This window comes from Mandrillus leucophaeus, unplaced genomic scaffold (genome assembly GCF_000951045.1).
Source record: "Mandrillus leucophaeus isolate KB7577 unplaced genomic scaffold, Mleu.le_1.0 Scaffold388, whole genome shotgun sequence".
In the NCBI taxonomy this organism is placed as follows: Eukaryota; Metazoa; Chordata; class Mammalia; order Primates; family Cercopithecidae; genus Mandrillus; species Mandrillus leucophaeus.
In genome coordinates this window covers 3,310,306-3,336,746 of record NW_012104120.1, presented here as the reverse complement: position 1 = coordinate 3,336,746, position 26,441 = coordinate 3,310,306, and the positions used below count along the sequence as shown (strand labels likewise).

Sequence of the window (26,441 nt, the reverse complement as noted above, 5' to 3'; positions counted from 1 at the left end):
CTCACAGAGTAACTTAGGAAGCTAATGGGAGAATCAGGATTTGAATGCAAATGTTCTGATTCCATAGCCTATGCTGTTATCCATTAGGCCATACCAACTCTCTTAGGCACCACTCATTTTCTACCCTGTGTCATACGTATTAACATTTATGTTCCTGTCTCACTGGTATTACTTGAGGGCAAATACTTGAGTTATTAATCTTTTGTTTAACCTGTAAAACCTAGCATAGTTCCTTGCATGTATAATATGCTGTATATGTTTTCTGTTTGAAGGAATGTATGAATATACATTTTTTTTTATAGTTTTCAAACAAAAGACTATTACCAGTTGGATGGACACTAAAGGAATCAAGACAGCGGAATCAGAAAGGTATAGAGACATTCCTATATGGAGAAATGAATAATAATACGTGGATGTTTTATCTTGTTGCTTTAGTATTTTCTTTCTTTGTTCATGCTTTTCTATTCTCCTTTATCTATGTTAATTCAAAATCACCTTAAAAGTAATTTTTTAGAGAGTCCTTTGTGTCAGGGACGGTCCTGTATACTTGAAATACCGAGATGAGACAGGAATAGTCTGTGTCTTTTTTTTTTGAGATGGAGTCTCGCTCTGTCGCCCAGGCTGGAGTGCAGTGGCGAGATCTCGGCTCACTGCAAGCTCTGCCTCCTGGGTTCACGCCATTCTCCTGCCTCAGCCTCCCGAGTAGCTGGGACTACAGGCGCCCGCCACCACGCCTGGCTAATTTTTTGTATTTTCAGTAGAGATAGGGTTTCACCAGGTGTAGCCAGGATGGTCTCGATCTCCTGACCTCGTGATCCGCCCGCCTCGGCCTCCCAAAGTGCTGGGATTACAGGCATGAGCCACTGCGCCCGGCCAGTTTGTGTCTTTAAGATACTTACAGTGTAGCAGTGGCCACACGCACAAAAACACATACTTACTGCCTAGTGTGATGGATGCAATAGTGAAGGTATGAGCAAGGCACAGTGGTGGTTAGTGTGTAGAAGAAACAAATGTTCAACTTTACTTTTGGTCCCCAAAGTAAGACTGCATAGAGAAGTGAGTGACATTTATGACTTGAAGAAAAGGCAAGTGTTTGCCAGATACGCAGCTGCAGGGAGGGCACTGGGGCACATGCAAAGGCATGGAGTCATGGAAGACGTGTGTGCTCAGGTAACTAAAGGGAGTTTAATTACTGCTGTGACACTGGGGGTATGATTGGATAAGTGACTTTTTTGTATTATAAGTTGTTTTTAGTTCTTTCTGTTCTCTTGTAGTTTGGATAGTAAAGAAAACAACAATACGAGAATAGAATCCATGATGAGTTCTGTACAAAAAGATAACTTTTACCAACATAATGTAGAAAAATTAGAAAATGTTTCTCAGCTAAGTCTTGATAAGTCACCCACTGAAAAAAGTACACAGTATTTGAACCAGCATCAGACTGCAGCAATGTGTAAGTGGCAAAATGAAGGGAAACACACGGAGCAGCTTTTGGAAAGTGAGCCTCAGACACTAACCCTGGTACCAGAGCAGTTTAGTAATGCTAACATTGATCGGTCACCTCAAAATGATGATCACAGTGACACAGATAGTGAAGAAAATAGAGACAATCAACAGTTTCTCACAACGGTAAAGCTTATAAATGCAAAGCAGACTACAGCAGATGAACAGGCCAAAGAAGCCGGAAGCCACCAGAAGTGCAGCAAGTCTTGCCATCCTGGGAAAGACTGTGCAAGTTGTCAGCAAGAGGAGATAGACGTCGTGCCAGAGAGTCCATTGTCAGATGCTGGCTCTGAGGATGTTGGTACTGGACCAAAAAATGACAACAAATTGAGTAGACAAGAAAGTTGCCTAGGAAATTCTCCTCCATTTGAGAAGGAAAGTGAACCCGAGTCACCGATGGATGTGGATAATTCTAAAAATAGTTGTCAAGACTCAGAAGCAGATGAGGAGACAAGTCCGGGTTTTGATGAACAAGAAGATGGTAGTTCCTCCCAAACAACAAATAAACCTTCAAGGTTCCAAGCAAGAGACGCTGACATTGAGTTTAGGAAACGGTATTCTACTAAGGGAGGTGAAGTTAGATTACATTTCCAATTTGAAGGAGGAGAGAGTCGCACTGGAATGAATGATTTAAATGCTAAACTACCTGGAAATATTTCTAGCCTGAATGTAGAATGCAGAAATTCCAAGCAACATGGAAGGAAGGATTCTAAAATCACAGATCATTTCATGAGACTGCCCAAAGCAGAGGACAGAAGGTAATTTTCTGTGAGGAATATCTCTCCAATAGCATAATATGCTTTATAGTTTTGTAAGGGAGTTTAACGAAGCTATGATTTCTAGTAAAGCAAAAAAAATGGTTTTGTTTCTTGTTAACCACTTATGCGAAATTTAAACCTAGACTCGAAAGTTTAAACTCTAAAAAGGCTAGAAACAGAAAACAAGAAATAAAATGAGTATTAGAAATCAGATTTTTAGTTTCATGAGCTTCCTTTTGGTATTTATGGGAATTACTAGAACATGAAAATACTAGGTTGATAGTAGCTACTGTTTCTTCAGCCAGACATTCTTGTAGGCCATTGTGTATTACACTTTTTTTTTTTTTTTTTACACTGTTTAGTGCCGTTGACAGGCAGACAGATGGTATTATACTCACTAAATGAGAAAACTGAGGTTTGGGTTAGAGAATTCGCTGGAATCATGTGCCTTCTGAGTGGTAATGCTGGGATTTAAATCCAGGTGTGTCATATTACAAAGCTTATATTTTGCCATTACCCCATATGGACTCTTAAATCCCATCCATGATTTCTGTGGTCTGAGTTTCATGAGATAGTGCAATCAGCATGCAATAGTGAGTTCACTTCATTGAAAATTACTGTGTAGATGATACTGTGAACCATGACTCATTTCTGTTTTGAGAAGGTGATTTACATGTGTTTGGAACTTTCTTCCACAGACTGTTAAAAATAAGCTCTTGAGTTTTATAAGCTTTATAAGTTTTTCTGTTGATTATAAATATAAAACATAATGAAATGAGTGACCAAGTATGGCATACTTTAAACAATAACATCTGGGTAAGTTTTGTGCTTGTGTATCTAAGGGAATTAAAACAGCAAATAATTTGTGACTAAATACATTTGTCTTGACCTTAGAAAAGAACAATGCGAAACCAAACATCAAAGAACAGAAAGGAAGATCCCTAAATACGTTCCGCCTCACCTTTCTCCAGATAAGAAGTGGCTTGGAACTCCCATTGAGGAAATGAGAAGAATGCCTCGATGTGGGATCCGGCTGCCTCTCTTGAGACCATCTGCCAATCACACAGTAACTATTCGGGTAGGTAGCACCTCTTATCTATCATGAGAGAAGATTGGAAGTCCTCATTTATTGTGATATTTATTAAGTGAGAAACAGACCAAGGCTTAGAAAGTTTTTCTGTTTTCTGCATATATAAAATACTGAGAATCCTACAGTATGGAACGATGTAATGATAACCTACTTAATATAGAACCTAACAAATTAGCAATCATTAGCAATCATTGTCAGCTGATGGTGAAGATTTTTTTTTCCAGTATTTTTAAGAAACCTCATTGGATTCTTTTTCTGTCTTTTTACTCAGTTGATAGTATTGTGTACCCACTGCACAATCCTGCATTCATCCCTAAATTTCAAAGTTACGCATAGTTTAGTGTCCTTAAATCATTATCCAGTTGTGCCTTTTTTTTTTTTTTTTGCAGGAGACCAGAGTTTTCTTATTACTCAAATCAGTCTCCTCGAGCATTCGGAGGTCAGAGTTTTTAAGGATAATTTGGTGGGTTGGGGAAGGCCAGTGAGTCAAGAGTACTGATTGGTTGGGTCACAAGAAGAAATAATGGGAAGTTGAAGCTGTCCTCTTGTGCTGCATCAGTTCTTGGGTGGGGACCACAAGATCAAATGAGCCAGTTTATCCATCTGGGTCCAGGTGCCAGCTGATCCATCAAGTGCAGGGTCTGCAAAATACCCAAGCACTGATTTAGCAATTTAGGGAGGGTCGGAATCTTGTAGCCCCCAGCTGCACGACCCCTAAACCATAATTTCTAATCTTGTGCCTACTTTGTTAGTTCTACAATGGCAGTCTAGTCCCCAGGCAAGAAGGGGGTTTCTTTTGGGAAAGGGCTGTTACTGTCTTTGTTTTAACATTATATTAAAACATTATAACAACATTGTAACAAAACATAACAAAATACTAACATTTTATGGGAGTTACAAGCCAAGAACCTGGACAAAAACCAATGTGAATATCATAACACTACACTAACAGAAACTCTGTACGTATTAAATAATTAAACCTCCTTCCCTGCTTCTCCTAGTTCTTAGTTACCTCTTTTATACTTTCTGTGTGTTCTTGCTTTTAAAAACCAATTTCATTGAGGTATGTAAAAATTCACCCATTTTAAGTGCTCAGTTTGGTGATAGAGTCCATTTACTGAGCTGTGTGACCATCACCATAATCCAGTTTTAGATTGCCATCACTCGCTGGGTAGTTTTAAACATTCATCTCATTTATTAGTCAGGTTTTATATAGATTTCACGCGCAGTACTAAAAAAATTGATGTGATCCCTCTTAACATACAATTTAGTGTAGATGTGATTAACTATTTTGAAATTCAGAATTCCTTAGCATATTTAGAGGTGCGAGTAACATTGAGCAGAGTTACGGGGTTTGAGCTGAGCTCTAAAAGATGAGCATAACTTTCTGAGGTGGAGTTAGTAAGATAGGAGACTTCCAGACAGATACATAAGATTGATAAGAACAGGCTGTGTGGTTGAAAACTATCTGTTTCAGAAGTGGAAAACAGTGCCTTTGCTGTAGTGTGGAATTTGGGTGGGGAATGAGGAAGAGACTTGAAAATTGGATTGGGTTCATATCACAGAGAGCTTCAAGTGCCAGGAACCAGACTTAAGTCATGTCTGTGCAGACAGTATTTGTGCTGTAGCAAGATTAATCAGACAGCTACATGTAAGGAAAACAAGTGAGGATACACTGGGAGCCGGGAGAGGTAATGTAAGAGCCCAGATAAGAGGTAAGTAAGGCAACAGTATGTACCGAATTGTGCTACATAGAGCTGCTTCAGGGGTTCTTCTGAAGTTTGATGCAAATTTCATTTCTAAATTATATTTTTAACAGTGAAAAACTTGTTAAAAAAGAACTACACAATCAAATTTGAAGATGCTTAATTCCACATTTGAGCCAGCTGTTTTTGCCAAGATAACCCATTTTTGTGTAGACCATAGAGCCAAGGTTCCCTTGCTATGTTTATCTGAAGAGTTAGCTTAATATCAAAATAGTATGTAAAATGTTACCATTTGCAACTGTATAGGTGCGTGAATCAGATAATGTGTGAGAGAGATGAATGTAAACTAAATGGTAGATTGATGTAAGCTTTAACTCTCATCCCTAACTCCTAATTTCTAACTTTGTATTTAAAACTGTCTTGTCATCACTTACTGATATTAGAGTAAGTAAAAGTTACTATAAAAACTGTATTTCTTTTTTTTTCAACGGAGTTTTTTGCTCTTGCTGCCCAGACTGGAGTGCAGTGGCGCAATCTTGGCTCATGGCAACCTCCTCCTGCCGGGTTCAAACAATTCTCCTGCCTCAGCTTCCCAGGTAGCTGGGATTACAGGCATGCACCACCACGCCCAGCTAATTTTGTATTTTTAGTAGAGACGGGGTTTCTCCATGTTGGTCAGGCTGATCTCGAACTCCCGACCTCAGGTGATCCGCCCACCTCGGCCTCCCAAAGTGCTGGGATTACAGGCGTGAGTCACCGCGCTCTACCAAAAACTGTATTTCTAAAAATAGCTTTGGTGTGACTTTAACTGACTTTATGTCAAATTTCTTAGGGGAAAAAAAGGATTCTGCTGTTTTAAAGAGCTTGAAAATCACTGAGATAATAGTCCTAGGGATAAAAAAGAAAATAGAAGGCTGCATTGTTTTGAGGTAAAATTGATAGAATATGGTGAATTCTTAAATATGAGTGATAAAAAGGAGTTGTTGATAATGCATGTAAAATTAAGGTTCTTAGTCTAGATTACTGAGATAATGTTAAAGTGAGGAACTGGAGAAAAGATTGACAGAGGGTGTTAAGTGATATTTTTAGCTTTTTTCTCCTCCTCCTCTCTCCCACCCTCCCACAAAGAAAACCCCACCCATCCTATGCCATCATTATTTAATCTCTATAGTTAACGTTTCTTTCTTAGGTACCCAGTGACCCTCAGGTTTTTAAAATCTTTTATTTTATTACAACAGTAAAGCAAGATTATTGTAAAAAATATGCAACTATTATATGAAAGCATGTAACTAAGAAAACCCATCTCTCAGTCCTATTCCCAGAGTTTAACAATTTGTTGTATTTTCTTCTAGATTCTTATTCCTGAATATGATAATAAGATATAAATGTAATTAACAGTTACTTAATAGCAGTGTTTAGTTATTAAGATTTCAGATGTTAATAGTTACAGAATTTGAAATAGTAAAATGACAGTTGGGCACAATAGCTCACACCTGTAATCCCAGCGCTTTAAGACGCCAAGGCAGGAGGATTGCTTGAGGCCAGGAGTTCAAGACTAGCCTGGGCAACATAGTACAATGTACATAGTCTGTACATTTTTAACTGTACAAAAAGTTAAAAAATTAGCCAGGCATGGTGGCACAGGCCTGTAATCCTAGCTACTCATGAGGCTAAGGCGAGAGGATTACTTGAGCCCTGCAGTTTAGCCTGGATGACAGAGTAAGACCCTGTTTCTTAAAAATAAAATAAAATAAAGCCAACATTTAGCTTTAGAAAGGTAAGGCAATCTGAAATTTCACTTAGTGGTCAATTTCCAACAAACACATGCATGTGTGCATGCATGCAAACACACACAGCCACACACAAAGCATATTACCTGTATGTTCCCCTTTGTGTGAAGCTCAACTGGTACCTATGCTGTTTTATCAGATGATATGGAACATCTTTACAAAATCACCTTTAGGACGTTCTTATGAGGGTGAAAATACTTTCAGCATAACTGCTGATTCTGTCACAGTTGACTTTTTTTTTTTCTGAGATGAAGTCTTGCTCTATCACCCAGGCTGCTGGAGTGCAGTGGTGCGATCTCGGCTCACTGAAACCTCTGCCTCCCGGGTTCAAGCGATCCTCCTACCTCAGCCTCCCAAGTAGCTGGGACTACAGGTGCATACCACCAAGCTCGGCTGATGTTTGTATTTGTAATAGAGACGGGGTTTTGCCACGTTGGCTAGGCTGGTCTTAAACTCCTGAGATCAGGTGATCACCTGCCTGGGCCTCCCAATGTGCTGGGATTACAAGTGTGAGCCACTGTTCCTGGCCGTTTTTTTTTTTTTTTTTTAAGAGACAGGATCTCACTCTGTCACCCAGGCTGGATTGCAGTAGCAGTTGTGTGATCTTGGCTAGCCTCCAACTCTTAGGTTCAAGCAATCTTCCCACCTCAGCCTCCTGAGTAGGTGGGGTTACAGGCATGTGCCACCACACCTGCTAATTTTCTAAATTTGTAGCTATGTTGGCCCAGGCTGATTTTGAACTCCAGGCCTCAAGTGATCCTCTAGCCTCAACCTCCCAAAGTGTTGAGATTGCAGACGTGAACAACTGTGCCTGGCCACATTTGACACTATAGACATTTCTTTTCTCTTTGGAATATACTCATCCTTTGGCTCTGTGACACAATATAATCCTAAATTTCTTCCTCCTTAGCCAATTCTTATTTTCCTTTTAGGCTGTTCTTCTGTGTGTGACCAGTAAGTGTTGTTGGAGTTCCTCAAGCCTTTTTCGTAGGTCCTTTCTTCTTCTCTCTCTCTCTGGTTCGTCTCACCCACCCTTGTGGTTTTAATGATCACCTATATAGATAGCTCACAGGTTTCTTTTTCTTTTCTTTTTTTTTTTTTTTTTTTTTTGAGAAGGATTCTCGCTCTGTCGCCAGGCTGGAGTGCAGTGGCTTGATCTCCGCTCACTGCAACCTCCGCCTCCCGGGTTCAAGTGATTCGCCTGCCTCAGCCTCCCGAGTAGATGGGACTACCGACATGCGCCACCATTCCCAGCTAATTTTTGTATTTTTAGTAGGAGACAGGGTTTCTCCATGTTGGCCAGGATGGTCTCTGGTCTTGCTCTCTTGACCTCGTGATCTGCCCGCGGCCTCCCAAAGTGCTGGGATTACAGGCATGAGCCACCGGCCCAGTTTATTTTTCTTAAGTTGCAGTGTTACTAAACTGAACCTGGGTGCACTCCAGTGCAGTAAAGCCAAACACCGACACTGACATCTGTAGCAAGAGAAATAAGGGTGTTTGTTTGCAGGGCACCAAGCAAGTAGAATAGGATAACTATTGCTTAAAACTTGACCTGCCCAGTGGCATACAAGCAAGATTTTTTTAAGGTAGAGATATATTTTAGGAAAGCAGAAGTTACTGGCAAAATCATACATCAATATGTGGGGGTTATATGTTGGTTTAGTCCCAAAAGGCAGGATATCTTGAGGTGGGGTGGCAGAATTCAGAGATTCTTTGATTTGCGATTGGTTAAGGAACTAAGGCTTTGTCTAGAAACTTGGGATCAGCAGAAAAGAATGTTAAGGTTTGGCACGTGGGTGTCACTGTCTCCAGGCCCCTCAGGAAGAAATTTAGAACAAAGAACGTCAGTCAGAGTTCAGTCTTCAGTTCCCCCTTATGTGATGGTGGTTAGCATTTTCCATTTGGCCGAGTCTGAGTTTCTGAAAAATAACTCAGAGACCTTTGTCAAGATGTTATCTTTATTTTCTATAGGGAGCAACACATCTTGTGGCTCTGACTTCCATGAGAGGCTATTGGTTTAAGCTGTTATTACCTCCTTGCTAATCTGGTGGCTCATTTACTTCTCAAGTCTTCCTAGGTGCCTGGAATTTCCCTTGAAGTTTGGGATATGATGAGGTTTCTCTTCAAATAACCTGATCAATCGTTTATTCTTTAATTCATAGTACTCCCCTCCCTTTTTTTTCTTTTTCTCCTTTTTTCCTTTTTGCCTTTATTAGATGCCCAGGCATGCCACAGTACCAAGCATTATCAATGTCAGCTCACATTCCTTTCCTTATTTGGAAAGAGAACTAACTTTCTAGCTCATTACAGACATGCCTTCCCCTTTCCTCTCCGCTTTCTTTCACATGCCCGCCTATCTAAAAAAAATCAAACGTTTAGCCAACCGGGATTAGTTTAGATTGTACGACCCAACCCCAGCCAATAGGGAAAGGGTACAGAGGCAGGACTTGCGTCAGGAATAAAGGCTCTTGTGCCCCTTTGTTCAGGTGTGCTCTCATGGCGACTGGCCAAGGAGGCACTCCTGCGCAGAAGTAAAATTGCTTTGCTAAGAATCCTTTATTTGAGTGTTCAATTTCCTTAGGATTTTGAGCATTATTCCTAACAAAAGGACTTGAGATTTTCTTTTATTTCCTTGCTTGAGGGCACCCCAGCAGGCCCGTAAGAGAGCTCCCTGCTCTGTCTCAGCAGATGTTTTTATGAAGCTGTCTATTTGACAGTCTTCTTTCCATAGTTGTTCCCTTTTTAAGGAATGTTGATGAATAGAGTTAAACTCTGTAAAATATTTAAAGAAATTTATTCTAAGCCAAATATGAGTGACCTATGGCCTGTGACACAGCCCCAGGAGATCCTGAGTATGTGTGCCCAAGGTAGTCAGGCTACAGGTTGGTTTTATATGTATTAGAGAGCTATAAGACATCACTCAATACATGTAAGATGCATATTGATTTGGTCCAGCAGGCAGGACAACTCGAAAGGGGCTTCCAGGTCATAGATTCTCTGCTTGGCAGTTGGTTAAGAGAGTTATTATCTAAAGACCTGAAATCAATAGAAAAAGGAATGTCTGGGTTAAGAAGGGTTTCTAAAGACCAAGGTTTTATCATGCAGATGATGCTTGTAGATAACAGGCTTCAGAGCTCTTATCAGACACTTCATTACTTCTCTCCTGGACTGGATCAGGAAAGACCTGGAAACGGAAGGGGATTCTCTACAGCAGCAGTCCCCAACTTTTTGGCACCGGGACCAGTTTTATGGAAGACCATTTTTCCATGGGTTAGGGGATGGTTTCAGAATGAAACTATTCCACCTCAGATCATCAGGCATTAGTTCGATTCTCATAAGGAGTGTGCAGCTTAGATGCCTCACATGTGCAGTTCATAATAGGCTTCTTGCCCTTATGAGAATCTGATGTTGCCACTGACCTGACAGGAGGCAGAGGTCAGCCTCACTCACCTCCTGCTACGCGGCCTGGTTCCTAACAGGCCATAAACTGCTAGTCCATGCCTGTCTGCATTCCGGGGAGTTTGGGACCCTTGCTCTACAGACTGTAGATTTTCCCCACAAGAGACAGTTTAGCAGGGCTATTTCAAAATATTTCAAAGGAATATATTTTAGAGTAAAGTATTTCTGTTTCTTTCAGGGCCTGGTATCTGTCATGTTGGTATCTTAATTGCTATAAAGAGTCTGCCTTGTCAGTCTTAAGGTACCTGTTTTAATGTTAATGCTGGTCAGTCATGTCTAAATTTCAAAGGGAGGAAGGTATAATGAAGCATGTCCAACCACCTGTTCCCATCAGGGCCTGAACTAGTGTTTTGGGTTTGCTTTAGAATGCCCTTGACTGAGGGAGGGGTCCATTCAGTTTGTTGGGGGGCTTAGAATTTTATTTTTGTTTCACCCTTTTCCTTGTTAATTTTTTCCTTTAGAGTTAAGCTCAGTTACCATTCCTCAAGGAAGCTTTGCCTAAGTTTACCAGATAAACTAAATCTGAGCTGGTCTCATAACACAATGTTCCTTATATTCATAAGATACTACAAGTGAAATTATATATTTATTTATGTGATTATACTCTGCAGTGAAGTACTCATACATACTACCACATGGATTACTCTTGAAAACATTATGCTAAGCGAAAAAGCCCAGACACAAAAGGCCACATATTATGTGATTTCTTTTATATATAATATCCAGAATGGGCATAATGTTAAACTTTAAACCATAATCTCTTTCTCTTACCAGTGGCAAATCTATATGAGTCTGCAGCAATGCTAATACTAGCCTCCTTAGAAGAAAGGATTTGACTGAGGGGCATAAGGCAGAATGAGAAACCAAGGCAAGTTTTAGAGCAGGAGTGAAAGTTCATTAAAAAGCTTTAGAGCAGGAATGAAAGGAAGTAAATACACTTGGAAAAGGGCCAAGCAAGCGAATTGAGAGATCAAATACATAGTTTGACCTTTGACTTGAGATTTTATATGTTGGCATGCTTCCAGGGGGTTATGGCCCCTTCTCCCCTGATTATTCCCTTGAGATGGGCTGTCTGCATGCGCAGTGTGATTACTGGAGTTGTACACATGCTCGCCTGAGGTATTCTTCCCTTACCAGTCGAGTGTTCTTATAAGGTCATATACCAGTTAAACTTTTGCCATTTTGCTTCCTAGTACACATGCTAGGGCTGACTTGCCCAGCTCCTAAGATCTTAACAGGAAGCTGCTGATCACCAATTTCAGATTTTTCTATCTATTGGGTGACTCCTTTCCCTGGCGCCAGCTGCATCCAGTTATTTTAGAGAGGCAGTTTCGCAGCTGCCTGTGCATCACTTGAAGGTTGTCTGACATTCCCGGTGGTGGTAGGAGCCCTGTCCTGCCCTGCTCATGTCTGACTGGCTACCTACTGTAACATTTCCTCAAACTTTTACTTAATAGTTACTGTAGTAGCATATGTGTGTACATATATATTTGCATGTATGTGCATACACATGTATACATGCCAGATTCTAGTTTACGTATTCAGAATACAAAGTTAATATGGTTATTTTCAGGAAGTTTGGGATCTAATGAGGGAAAGAAAACAAGTGTGCTCTAGCATGATAATAATCTAACAAAACAAGATAAATAGCTGCCTACTTTGAAGTTTCTGAAGACTTCATAAAGGTAATGAAAATTTGGCAGCGCTGTGAAGGTGACAATAGAGATTTAACCAGATACAGTGGGGGAGGTGGCAATTGGTAGTAGTGGTATTAAAAAGAGAGGCCACAGTAGTATGTATACAGGGATGTAGATATGAAAATGAATTTGCTATGTTTAAGGAGTTTTAAGTGTTTAAGACTTGTTTGGAATGAATAGTGTTTTGATAAGAAAGTATATGAAAATCAGGATGACATAATCGGAGTATAGGCATTATAGCATTAGAAGCCTGGGAGTTCCTTAGAAAGATAATGTTATTCCAAAGTGAGGGTAAGGGTTTTATGGGGGCTGGATGTGTCTAGCAACAGCTGGAGTTAGGCAGAAGGATAGGAAGCACTTAGTAAAAGCTGAGGCAAGGAAGGATTCCTGGGGGTATGGAGCTAGGATATGTACTGTGTCTGGTGACTTGGAACCTGATTGAATAGAGGTGAGAAATGGGAAGAGCTGAAGGGTTCTTTGGTGATTTCTTGCCTGGGAGCTGATCTTTATTTTACAGCATTTGCTTTGGTTACTTTGGATTATTTTATAGAAGATAAATTTAGTTTTTATGCACTGACAATTTTGTTTACCCTCAATTTCAGGTAGATCTTTTGCGAGCAGGAGAAGTTCCTAAACCTTTTCCAACACATTATAAAGATTCGTGGGATAACAAGCATGTTAAAATGCCTTGTTCAGAACAAAATTTGTACCCAGTAGAAGATGAGGTAAGAACAAAACCGAGATTCTTTTAGTCTCTGAAAAATGGTTTGGTACTTGCTTGTTTGACCTTTGATTCTGTGATGTAAAAGAACTTAGAATAACTTCCTCATGTGTTTTTCTTTTTTCCAAAAGAATGGTGAGCGAACTGCGGGGAGCCGGTGGGAGCTCATTCAGACTGCACTTCTCAACAAATTTACACGACCCCAAAACTTGAAGGTATATTGTTTTTACCATTCTTGCCTCTTTATGGGCCCTGCCTCTCCTCTTTCAAAGACTTTTTGGTCTTAATAGATTCAGGTAGCAACATTCTTTAGATGCAAAGTGCTTGCTTCCTGGCACTAAGGAAGGCTCCTTAGAGACATTCTACTAGGAAATGAGAAGAACTGAGAGTTGAAAATGACTTGCCTGGAGCCACACAGAATAATTTGGAGAACCAAGAATAATACCTCTGTTTCTTGATTCCCCATCCAATTTCCTTCAGTCCAAGCTTCTCTTTTATTTTTTGTTTTAAAATTATCGTGTTTCTGAAATATCTTTAAAAGTAAATCAGGAAAGAATTATGACTTCAGCAATATTTGCCCAAAGGGAAGCTGAGTTTCCTAATGATTAAAGTATACGTTAAGCTTTCTGGTTTTTATTGCTCTTAATGTAGCTCCTAGCAGTTTAATAATTTATTAATCTTATATTTTGGCAATAATTTATTTTTGTTGTATTTCATTTAAGACTGCAAGGGTAACCATTAGATTGTTTTTCTAATATCAAAAATATGCGTGTATATATATATTTATATTGGGGGGCACTATAGCCATGAAAATTTTAATGTTTTTATAAATATAGACAGTGATAGAATTTTTTATACGTCCATGAAAATGGGTTTTATTTTCTTTCAGAGACTTAATTTGTTGTGTATAGTTTCTCAGATTTCTTAATATTTTCTACTGAGACTTGTGTAGCAGGGTGAGCCACAGACAGAACCTCTCAGACACCGAGTTGTAGAAGGAAGGGCTTTATCCAGCTGGGAGCATCGGCAAGCTACTGCCTTAAAATCCAAGCTCTCCGAGTGCACAATTTATGTCCCTTTTAAGGGCTCACAACACTAAAGATTTCACATGAAAGGGTCGTGATTGATTTGAGCAAGCAGAGGGTATGTGATGGGGCTGCATGCACTGGTGGTCAGACAGAAACAGAACAGGGCAGGGAGTTTCATAGTATTCTTCTGTACAATATCAGGAACATCGGTTTCTAAGTCATGAGTTGATTTTTAACTACTGGGTTTAGGCCAGGCAGACCCAGGCCTGGTTCTGGGCCTGGTGCCGGGCTGCCTGTCTTTGGTTTTACTTCATTGTTTTTTCTTAAAACAGGTGCTGAATATAAAACAACATAAAACAATATGAGAGGGTCTGTCTCTTTCCTCATTTCCCCCCTTTGGAGACTCACACTTTTTATTAGTGGGAGTTCTTACTCTTATTTTTGCTACTCATGTCTTTTTGTGCAGTAGATTGATAGTGATTCGTATAGTACACTTGTGCTGAAGCATTTTGTTGAACTGAGGTAGCAATGAAGCTTTTTTATCATTTGAAGAAATACAGGTAGCAAACAAAGGAGCAGTAGGCAGGTTTTTATTACTATTATAACTTTTATTATGAGTTTTAAATTCTCTTAGTGCTGGGAACTAATTTTTAAGCATGGCTCTCAGATTAAGTCCGTGCCACACTTGCACAGGTACATGTACCAGTTTTGTCATATGTTAAACTATGTCTTTAACTACTTGCCTTTGGTTATCTATGTGTAGACAGTAATTAGTAAGGTTACATTTCTTATAGACCCTTTTTTAGTTGCTAGCAAGTAGTCGGGAGCCAATCTATTTTGATAGATAGCATTTTTTATCTGAGTGTTTTGTTTGTTTGTTTGTTTTTTGCCAGGCCATAATAGTCAAGCCTTGACCAGTTTTATTAGTAGTAATTTCTAAAACAGCTTGTAACCGTATAATTCAGTTGAGCATGTAAATGGGGGTCCGATATCCCCATGAGCCATCTTGTGCCCGAGCGGCGGGTCCATAGTATTGTGTGATTTTTTCAGGGGCCATTCATCATCTTTTTAATTACTTATGGCTATGCTTCGTTTTTCACGGGAAGCATACACTGGGAAGCCCAGAAGTTCACCTGTTTTTATGGGCAGTAAGAAGAAAGGTGGTTTAATAGTGCCAATAACATAACCACCTGTCCACTGGTCAGGCAGCCTAGCGTAGGCTCTATGTCTACCTATCCAGTATAACCTGGTGGGGGCAGTCTAGTCCTGGTGGAATTCTGGGTGGGCCCAGACAGTCTGCAATCTTGGAAATTTACTGAATGGATTTCTTTTTGCATAATTGGAACTCCATCATGTAACTGTTTTTGCGGTACTATTGTACAGCTTTTGCCCAAGACAACTAAGCCGCCCTACAGGATGAGTGAATTCTTTTTTTCTCTAGCTATGCAATACTGTCTAATAATTGAGACTTTTAGAACCCAAAAATTGTCAGGGTGGTTCTTTTGGGCCGGGAATTCATCAGGAGCTGGGTCCGTAGGAACTAATTCTCGGGCGTCCCGTGGTCATTGATCTCCTGTTAGGCTTCCTCCACAAACATAACATGAAGTGACTTTTAGAGGCTGGGCTACATGTTTGGCTAATTGCAAAAACAAATTCTTAGTTTTTCCTGGAATCTCAGGTACTGGCACATTTTATTCATCATAGGAAGTCTGAAATACTGGTTCTAGAGAGTCTCATTGAACCTCTCCTTTTATTAGGATGCTTACACTAGGATCTAGTCCTTTTTCATTAATGTCTAATGTTACTTTTTTTTTTTTTCCCATTTTGGGTCTGAGGGGTTTGTAATTACCAATTCCAAAGGGTTGTAGCTCCCACTCATGCAGGAGGGGCTGACTTTTCCTTTTTGGAGCCAAACAGGATCTTTTTAATTTTTTTTTCAAGTAGCCCAAATGACATAAGACCAGTATTGACACATTTTACATAAATACAATTCTTGACAGATGTACTTATTTTCTGCTGTGTAACTTTTCTTTCCCAATCTAGAGAACCGCATCCCATCCCATTCTGCTTATTATTCATAGCGGCACAGGTGTCAAAATTTTTTTTTTTTTTTTTGAGACAGAGTCTCGCTCTGTCCCCCAGGCTGGAGTGCAGTGGTGCGATCTCGGCTCACTGCAAGCTTCGCCTCCTGGGTTCACGCCATTCTCCTGCCTCAGCCTCCCGAGTAGCTGGGACTACAGGCGCCTGCCACCGCACCTGGCTAATTTTTTGTATTTTTAGTAGAGACGGGGTTTCATCGTGGTCTCGATCTCCTGACCTTGTGATCTGCCTTCCTCGGCCTCCCAAAGTGCTGGGATTACAGGCATGAGCCACCGCACCGGGCCAGGCCTCAAATTTTAAGGTTACATTTTTGGCGACCCCCCTTTTTTTTTTAAGCTATTACTTTACCTGTGTCACTTAGAAAAGGACCACTCCTTAATTTTATTTTGAAAACTGTGATTATGAGAGGTTCAGAGGGGTCATAGCACACATCGGGCTGGTCACTTCCTGGATTACATACTTTGTACTGGGTGTCATTATATAAACAAGTTTCTTTTAGAGTCCTTGTACACTTATAATAACCATAAAATAATAGGACTGGCCAGGCGCGGTGGATCAAGACTGTAATCCCAGCACTTTGGGAGGCTGAGATGGGCGGATCACGAGGTCAGGAGATGGAGACCATCCTGGCTAACACGGTGAAATCCCGTCTCTCCTAAAAAAATACAAAAAACTAGCCGGGCGAGGTGGCAGGCGCCTGTAGTCCCAGCTACTCGGGAGGCTGAAGCAGGAGAATGGCGTAAACCCGGGAGGCGGAGCTTGCAGCGAGCTGAGATCCAGCCACGGCACTCCAGCCTGGGCGATAGAGCGAGACTCTGTCTCAAAAAAATAAAAAAATAAAATAATAGGACTGTAGCAGTCTTGTGTCCTACCTCAGTAACTTGATGTCTGTATACTGGGAACAGCCCTCAGTCTGAGGAAGGTCAGTTGAAGTCCTTACTGTACAAGTCCAAATTTTAAGGAAAATGAGTCCCACGATGAGTTTCCTTGTGTTTCGGCCATGCATGGACCAGTCAGCTTCCGGGTGTGACTGGAGCAGGGCTTATCATCTTTGTTTCAGAGTCACTTTGCAGGGCTTGGCAAAACTGCTCCCATCCATGTACAGCTCCCAGTCTACTGGATGTTTAAAGATGGTCTCGGAGGTTGGGCCCACTAGGATAAACTGAGTCCAATACTTTTACACAATTATGTTTAACTGGACTCTCTGATACCAGGAGCAAAGTGGCGGGGTTTAGGGTGTTGCAAACTTCGATGATTATGCGGGGATTTTTACAGAGCAAGCTTTGGTATCTAGTTAGTCTGGCATTTATTAGCTAATGGTGTCCTTTGGTATTTATTAAAATTACCACAGCATGGGGGGACTTTAGGTTTTGCCTAAGAGTTAGCTTATCTGCTTCTTGTGCTGACAGGGCTGTTGCTGCCAGGGCTTTTGGACACGGGGGCCAGCCTTCGGAAACCCCATCTAGTTGTTTTGAGAGATAGGCCACTGGCCTTGGCCAGGGCCCTATAGTCTGGGTTAAAACTCCAACTGCCATTTCCCCACCACACACACACATAGAGTGTAGAGAGTTTTGTCAGGTCAGGTAGCCTCAGGGCTGCATCCGACATGAGTTTTTCTTTTTAACTCATGAAAAACTCATGAGAAAAACTCTTTTTAACTCATGAAAAACTCATTGTTGGTTGTAATAGATGTAGTTTATCTAATCTACATTTTTATTGACTGTCATTTACCAAAATATTGACTTAAATCCTGTAACTATTTGATTTCAAGCTTTAAATTGATCTGGTATTTCTTGTGGGGTTCCAATTGCATTTAAATAGATGTGAGAGTTGTAAGATCTATAAGGGGCTTCTCTCAACTTTACAATGTATTATTATTATTATTTTTTCTCTTGTTGATGAAACGCCAGGGTGAAAGGGATAGCCAAATGAACTAAAGCACAAATGCCACTCTAATTATTTGGCAGAGTGCCCAGTAAAGGTCCACCACACTATCACCACACATCCGCTCAGGGATGAACAAGGGCTGACTGATAAGCTCTTGAAAATTCTTAAGCTCACTGCATCCCTTCAGGTCTCCAAGTAATGCTAAGTTTGCTTCCTGCCGTGAGAGACATGAAGTGGACTTAGTGTTGGGGGAAGCTGGATGACCCTCGGGGGCTGACCTGCAGGGACTTTGGGATATAGCAGAGAGAGCTTGGCATGACTTATTACTCCAGGCTGTAGAATCCTGGAAAAGAGCTACCATGCAGCCCACGCCTGGTTGACTGGAGGACCACCTTAGTGGAAGGGGGACAGTCAGGGCCTCTGGCCTGCCGTGTGCACAAGCATAACAATTGCTTTTGTTTAATGTGCAGATGGAATATTTGATCCATTTCAACCAGCCTGTTGCATCTTGGTATGCTGTCTTAATTGCCAAAGTTTGTTTTAAGTCTTTAACTTTTATGATCTTCTAGTAAAATGAATGTTTCCTTTAGCACCTATTTTTACTAGTTTTAGACCCAAAAAAGCTAAATACCGTTTTATATTTAATAATCCTTTTTGTATGATTTTTATACCAGATAAGCTAAATTTTACCTTTATATTAGTGTGTTATTAATTTTAATAAAACCTTGTAGACTTATTTATCCAATTTTTCATGTTTGACCATAAGGTAAGATTTTATAGACTCTTTAACCTTTTATAATTTTTGTTAAAGAGCGGGTTGATGTTTTAAGAAAAACCTGTTGCATTTTTACTTTAATGTCTAGTTCGCAGAAAAAACTGGATGATACCTTTTTAACTTTAATGTGTTTACATACAGAATTTGCTTTACAATTAACGTTTTAAAACTTGCTTAAACTTTCAAAACAGTTTTTTAACCTTTTAATGTAGGTAAAAATCCACATTCTTATGCCTCCTTATAATCTTTTTATTAAAGATATATTTTACTTTTTTAATACACCTTGTACATAACTGTACTCAGGAGGCCTTATTACTTTTAAATTATATGATATTTTTTGCATAAACATTTTTTATAACCTTTTTTTCACGACTTTCACAATTTTTTGACCTGTCTCAACTTTTTGACTTATTACAAACTTTTTTTTTTTAAATAACCAGTTAATTTATTTCAGGACAAGAATTTACCATAGAACATTTTTTTAATATAAATTCTGCCTCCTCCCTTTTTTTTTCTTTCTTAAAATTTTTCAACATGGTTCCTAGTGGGATGGGCTTATTTTGCACCTGACCCATGTTTTCTCAAGACAAAATACCACACTCACCACACACACTCACCACAAAACAAAGAACGGGTAAAGAGCGCACACACACACTTTTATCGTTTATACCAAACTAAAATCAGAATACCACAAAATCCAAAATCCAAGTACCAAGAAATCTAAGCCAAGTCAAAACTAAAAGCAAAGTATCCAGCAATTCGAGTCAAGTCAAAACCAGAACAAAATTGCCAGTACAGGCACACCGTGGGTGATCAGACCAGGCCACGCTTCCACTCAGATGGAGTGGGCAAGTTCCAAAGACTGGTCTTACCAAGTCAAGTCAAAACCAGAACAAAAGTGCCAGTACAGGCCCACCGTGGGTGATCAGACCAGGCCACGCTTCCACTCAGATGGAGTGGGCAAGTTCCAAAGACTAGTCTTACCAAGTTTCAGATGTCCAGACTCGAAGTGCCAGTTCCTTCCCGGTGTTCAGACACTATGTTAATCCTCCACGAGGGCCTGCTACACACTGCTCTGGCAAGGCATTCCACCGGGGCAGTTGCCTACCCGGAAGCTCTCTTTGGATCGCCTCATTCAGGCTGGCCAGAGTCTACCACAGGGATACTCTACAGGGCAGGCCTAAGCTGCCTAAGGGGCTGCCTCCACCATCCGTCCATCAGTTACCTCACTTCCTGGTCAGGGAACCAAGAAATATAGCAGGACGAGCCTCAGACAAAACCTCTCAGACACCGAGTTGTAGAAGGAAGGGCTTTATTCAGCTGGGAGCATTGGCAAGCTACTGCTTTAAAATCTGAGCTCTCCGAGTGCACAGTTTATGTCCCTTTTAAAGGCTCACAATACTAAAGATTTCACATGAAAGGGTCGTGATTGATTTGAGCAAGCAGCGGGTATGTGATGGGGCTGCATGCACCGGTGGTCGGAGTGAAACAGAACAGGGCAGGGAGTTTCACAATGTTCTTCTATACAATGTCAGGAACATCGGTTTCTAAGTCATGAGTTGATTTTTAACTACTGGGTTTAGGCCAGGCAGACCCAGGCCTGCTTCCGGGCCTGGTGCCGGGCTGCCTGCCTGTGGCTTTACTTCATTGTTTTTTTCTTAAAACAGGTACTGAATATGAAACAATATGAGAGGGTCTCTCTCTTTCCTCACTTGCAAGTTATTGTTAAACTTTCTATACATTTCTGTAGCTCCTGTTTTTTTTCTTTACGTGGAAAACATTGATATGTTATGCCATAATGTATTTTGAAGGCTTTGTTCCTTGGGGACAGTGTTTCTCAATCTTCTAATGGGCTCTTAAAAAAAAAAAAAAAAAGCAGACTCTTTATTTTTATTTATTTATTTTTTACAGTACAATTGATTTATTTAAAATAGTTACGAAAAAGCACAACAAAATAGAGATTTTCCTTAGAATTATTAATGGTTTGTTAAAGATCAGGTAGGATTACAGGGTAAGAAATGGTATTAAGTGGGGGGAGCACCTGGCTAGTTCTAAGGCTTTAGATACAATGTAGTTGATTACATATTAATTCAGCCATTACATACTGGGGATAGTAGATGGGGGATCAGTAATTTATCTACAAGGAACTCCTACACAGATCCGTGAAGACCTTCCCAGTGCTGTCTTTCTCCACTCCTTAGGACCCTAAAGTCACCTGGATGACAGCATTTCCATCCTTCTTTCTCCACCCCATTCCCTATCCATATATTCTTCCCAATCCTAAGGTGCTATGCAAGCTGAGAGCAGTCTGCTCTCTGCAGCTGGAACATACACTGTTTTGGTTACAGGGATCCTGTGTGACTAAGAAGGTTTTAGGGGCAGCCTTATTTTAATACTTCAAGTTAGCCTTGAGTACAGTCAGTCCCTTCCGCAACACAATTTAGATTCTCTTGAATGCAAGTATCAAGCAAGTGAGCAATCAACCCTGCCTTCAGCATTACCAACAATACACTAACCACTCACGACTCACAACTACAAAAAGCAAACTCTTCAAATGGAAAAAATCTCAAGTTCTGCTAGAGTTTACTTAGTTTTAGTATAATGTTAATTATGTGTATACAAACATAAAACTAAATATAAACTCCTTATACTTTTTTTTTATTTTTAAATTTGAGACTGAGTCTCGGTCCATCACCTAGGGTGGAGTGCAGTGGTGCGATCATAGCTCACTGCAACCTCTGTTTCCAAGGCTCAAGCGATCCTCTCATCTCAGCCTCCTGAGTAGAGGGGACTACAGGTGCATGCCACCATGTCCAGACTAATTTTGTTTATTTTATTTATTTATAGAGACAGGGTTTCTCTGTGTTCCTGAGTCTGGTCTCCAACTGCTGGGCCCAAGTGATCCACCTGGCCTTGCCTCCCAAAGTGCTGGCTGGGATTATAGGCGTGGGTCACTGCTCCTAGCTAACTCCTTGTATCTATAGTGCTTGTACAGATACGTCAGTTTGAATTTTTTTTTTTTTTTTTTTTTTTTTTTTTTTTTTTTTTTTTTTTTTTTTTTTTGAGACAGAGTCTCGCTCTGTTGCCCAGTCTGGAGTGCAGTGGTGCAATCTCGACTCACTGCAAGCTCCGCCTCCTGGGTTCACGCTGTTCTCCTGCTTCAGCCTCCTGAATAGCTGGGACTACAGGCACCTGCCACCAAGCCTGGCTAATTTTTTGTATTTTCAGTAGAAACAGGGTTTCACCGTGTTAGCCAGGATGGTCTCCGTCTCCTGACCTCGTGATCCACCCACCTCGGCCTCCCAAAGTGCTGGGATTACAGGCGTGAGCCACCGCACCTGTCCTAATTTTTTTTTTTTAATTTCAAGTATAATGAACCATCGTTTGATTTGTATTTATTATCACAGTGAAAACAATTTGTAGTTGTTATTCCTTTCTTTGCACAGAAATTTTCAAACCACTGATCCAAACCCCAAAATAGTTTGCTGAGAAATTCTTTAAAATACTACATAAAGAAGAAATTATTTTGCAATTACTACTTTTCCTACTAATCATGAACAGTTGATGGATGTTGGTGGAAACAAGTTGGGATCCTTATGTAGAACATCAGATCGCAGTGGCACGATCTCAGCTCACTGCAACCTACACCTCACTGGCTCAAGCGATTCTTGTGCCTCAGCCTCCTGAGTCGCTGGAAAAAAATCTCAAGTTCTGCTAGAGTTTACTTAGTTTTAGTATAATGTTACAGGCGTGTGCCACAGGCGCATGGCACCACACTGGACTAATTTTTTATATTTTTTGACTGAGACACTGGGTCTTGCCATGTTACCCATGCTGGTCTCAAACTCCTGAGCTCAAGTGCACTACCTGCCTTGGCCTCCCAAAATATTGGGATTACAGGCATGTCATTACCACATCTGGACCAAGGTTCTTTAGAATTTAACATACCTGTACTGTGGTGTATAGAAGGACAGCTCAGTCTTTTCACTATTTTTGTCTATTAATAGTACCAGCCTTCATTTCTATAGCATGTTGTCATTTGGCTGTTATTTTCTAAAAACAAAATTATAAACTCACATAGAAGCAGGCTACCCAGGAATATTACCCAGAGTCCATTTGAAGAACACTATCTTAGGTTCTTTATTTTTATTCTTCTAAACAGAGGCTGTTTTTAAGAATTTTTATATTTCTTCAAACACAAATAGAATAATTATAGTGAGGCCAGAAGCAGTGGCTCAGGCCTGTAATCCCAGCACTTTGGGAGGCCGAGGCGGGTGGATCACCAGAGGTCAGGAGTTCGAGACCATCCTGGCCAACACGGTGAAACCTCAACTCTACTAAAAATACAAAAATTAGCCGGGCGTGGTGGTGGACGCCTCCCAGTTACTCGGGAGGCTGAGACAGGAGAATCGCTTGAACCCAGGAGGTGGAGGTTGCAGTGAGCCGAGATCACGCCACTGCACTCCAACCTGGGCAATGAAGAGCGAAACTCCATCTTAAAAAAAAAAAGGCACCTGGGCATGATGGCTCACACCTGTAATCCCAGCACTTTGGGAGGCCAACGCAGGTGAATCACAAGGTCAGGAGATTGAGACCATCCTGGCTAACACGGTGAAACCCTCTGTCTACTAAAAAGTACAAAAAAATTAGCCGGACGTGGTGGTGGGCACCTGTAGTCCCAGCTCCTTGGGAGGCTGAGGCAGGAGAATGGCGTGAACCCAGGAGGTGGAGCTTGCAGTGAGCTGAGATCGGGCCACTACATTCCAGCCTGGGCAACAGAGCGAAGACTCCGTCTCAAAAAAAAATAACTAAATGAAAGATTAACTATAGTGTTCTAAATCACACAATCTTCTTACCTCTCTAGCAATTCCTTGGTGCACCATGATTATTTCAGGAAAGGGTAATTGCTTTAATCTGAATTTCCTTTTTGCGTTTCTCTTATGGTAGATTCAATAGAACGGAGTAATCCATCGAGATATTTTTCTATCTGCTTATGGTAATTGTTTCCTTTGCTGAAAGAATGCTTTGAGAGAGGAAGAGGGAAACATTAAATCCCTCTAATTGAATATAATGATCTTTTTGCCGTTTATATATCATTTGATGTTGGATTTAGAGGGATTAGAGACATTCGGAATTTTAAAAAGTAATAGTGTCCTCAAAAGTTGATTTTACGTGTAAGTACAGTAGTACTTATATAAATAATGTGTGTGATAATTTGCACATAAAGAATTTTTTGTGCTTGTTGTGAATTAGGAACTAAAAAGAACTTACTCAGTAGTTGATAACTCAAGAGTACAGAGTAGGATCCAGTTTTTCTAATGACAGGCGACCTCATGATAGACTACTTTTGAGACTTGAAGACTGAAGTGAAAATAAATACGAGCCAGAGCTTAATGCTAATTATAAAACACTAAAAGAATTAGAGAATTACAGTGAAGAATTAGAATGCAATTGCTATTTAAAATGTTTTTCCTTACCAACTTTGAGGAATAATAATGTATGGATAAGAAAGTTTATCCTTTTAAAGTGTGTCATTTGATGAGTTTTGACATTTACACATTCCCATGAAGCTCCGTTATAATCAAGATACAGAATGTTTGTATCATCCCCAAAGGTTCCTCTCCCCACTTTGCAGTCCAGTCCGCTTTCTGCTCTGGCCCCAGACAACTACTAATCTGTTCTTTTTCACTATAGTTACATTCTGCATGAATGGAATCATAGTAGGTATGTCTGGCTTCATTCCCTCAAAATGAAGATTTTTGAGATTCATCCGTGTTGTTCAGTATATTGGTAGTTTGCTCCAGTATATGCATTTTTTATTCATTCACCTATTGATACACATTTCTATTTAATACTTTGTGAGGTTCTGAAATTAGATACCAGTGATTAGAAAAAAAAATCCTTAAAATCTTTTCATTTTTTTTTCTTTCTTTTTTTTTTTTTTGAGACAGGATCTTGCTCTGTCACCCAGGCTGGAGTGCAGTGGTGCGATCTCGGCTCACTGCAACCTCAACATCCTGGGTTCAGACAATCCTCCCACCTCAGTGCCCCAAGTAGCTGGGACTACAGGCATGCACCACCATGCCTGGTTAATTTTTGTATTTTTTTCTAGGGGTCTTGTCATGTTGCCCACGCTAGTCTCGAACTCCTGGACTCAAACGATCCACCTACCTTGCCCTCCCAAAGTGTGCTATGAGCCTCCCAAAGTGTGCTATGAGCCACCATGCAGGCCAAAATCTCTTAATTCTTTTTTTTTTTTTTTTTTTGGAGACTGAGTCTCACTCTGTTGCCCAGGCTGGAGTGCAGTGGCGTGACCTCGGCTCACTGCAACATCTGACTCCCTGATTCAAGTGATGCTCCTGCCTCAGCCTCCCTAGTAGCTGGAATTACAAGCATACACCACCACGCCCAGCTAGTTTTTGTATTTTTGGTAGAGGCGGGGTTTCACCATGTTGGCCAGGATGGTCTCCATCTTCTGACCTCGTGATCCACCTGCCTTGGCCTCCCAAACTGCTGGGATTACAGGCGTGAGCCACCACACCCAGCCTAAAATCTGTTAATTCTTAATAGAAAATGTTATGTTATGGCTTGTGAGCGAAAAATAAAGACTCTTTCTTGCTATCTTATTTTATGGATGATTTTTCTTTTTCTTTTCTTAAGGAGCTTGGATGTCCCTTGATTCCAAGTAAATAAGACACATTTTGTTGGCTCATCTTTTAACCTAGATGCTTAGTATGGCATGAAGTACTATTCAGGAAGCTTTGACAGAGTATTAATTTTTTTAAAACTTATTCAATGATAACGAAATTTGAAAGATTTATAGTAATAATCTAACAGTGGTTTTCAGACTTGTGTACCTCAGTAAAAAAAATTTTGAGTGTGTATTAGCAAGATAAATAGTTGTTTATAAATTCTGCATATCTTTTACTTTATTAATGTAATATGTACAGTATAAAATAAGACCAAAGTAGATATTTAAAAGGATGAGATAAAAGGTAATTATAAATAAATTGTTCTTTCTGCGCATCTAATGGATTGTCTTATGCATTACCTGACTCGGAAACCAGATGTATAGTATTGCCTATTCAAACAGTTAAAAACTACACCAGTAGATGGCATATTTTGACTTTTCATTCTACATAAATGTGTAATTTATGTGAACTAGAGGAAGATAATTATTTATATATATTGTATAAAAATACCTTATAGTAAAGAAAAAAAGATAATTTTTAAATATTTTTTCCTAATCTCGTCCCATGAAATTTTTATTTTTTGTGTTTTACAGAAAAAATTTATATCTCAACCCTATTAACTGACCCATGAAATTTTCGTACTACAAATACACTATGTATCTCTGTGTATATATAATGTGACGCTTTCAAGGACCACCAACAATTGTGATATCCAAGTTCATTTTTTATCCCTCAAGATCCAGTTTTTGTCTATTTGGAGTGTATCACCCTATTTAGAACACATGCTTTAGGGTGTAATTGTGTTTTTTCACCTATTACTTGACCTTTCTAATCTCATTTTTTTAAGTGACTAATAAATTAGTATTCATTCTGTTTGTCTGTAGCTACTGATGTCCATATCAGTAGCAGGGGGAGGTTGTAGGAAGCTTGTCTAACATTATGAAATGTACTGGAGGTAGTTCATAAGAGACAGGCTCTTCATGGGTCATTCACTTGTCCATAACATGACGTTTTGTTTCTGCATTTTCCACAGGATGCTATTCTGAAATACAATGTGGCGTATTCTAAGAAATGGGACTTTACAGCTTTGATCGATTTCTGGGATAAGGTAAAAGTATCCTTATTTCTTTATGAAAATATGGCCGGGCGCGGTGGCTCAAGCCTGTAATCCCAGCACTTTGGGAGGCCGAGACGGGCGGATCACGAGGTCAGGAGATCGAGACCATCCTGGCTAA

The 26,441-nt window shown here is 40.1% G+C and overlaps 1 protein-coding gene across 8 annotated transcripts in view; it reads left to right on the top strand.

Moving 5' to 3' along the window:
* The window catches only part of PARG (poly (ADP-ribose) glycohydrolase), a 141,718-nt gene that overhangs the window by 15,339 nt on the left and 99,938 nt on the right, over positions 1 to 26,441 (top strand). For 4 of the 8 annotated variants that reach the window (XR_001007218.1, XM_011990968.1, XM_011990971.1 and 1 more), the window contains 6 exons: positions 303 to 369; positions 1,275 to 2,261; positions 3,156 to 3,339; positions 12,606 to 12,728; positions 12,856 to 12,939; positions 26,240 to 26,314. Coding sequence is in view for 7 of the 8 variants with exons in the window: in XM_011990968.1 (XP_011846358.1) it covers positions 303 to 369; positions 1,275 to 2,261; positions 3,156 to 3,339; positions 12,606 to 12,728; positions 12,856 to 12,939; positions 26,240 to 26,314 (1,520 nt within the window). In the remaining variant the exon portion in view is untranslated. The remainder of the gene's footprint in view (positions 1 to 302; positions 370 to 1,274; positions 2,262 to 3,155; positions 3,340 to 12,605; positions 12,729 to 12,855; positions 12,940 to 26,239; positions 26,315 to 26,441) is intronic. The other 4 variants (XM_011990972.1, XM_011990973.1, XM_011990970.1 and 1 more) reach the window with 3 other exon arrangements.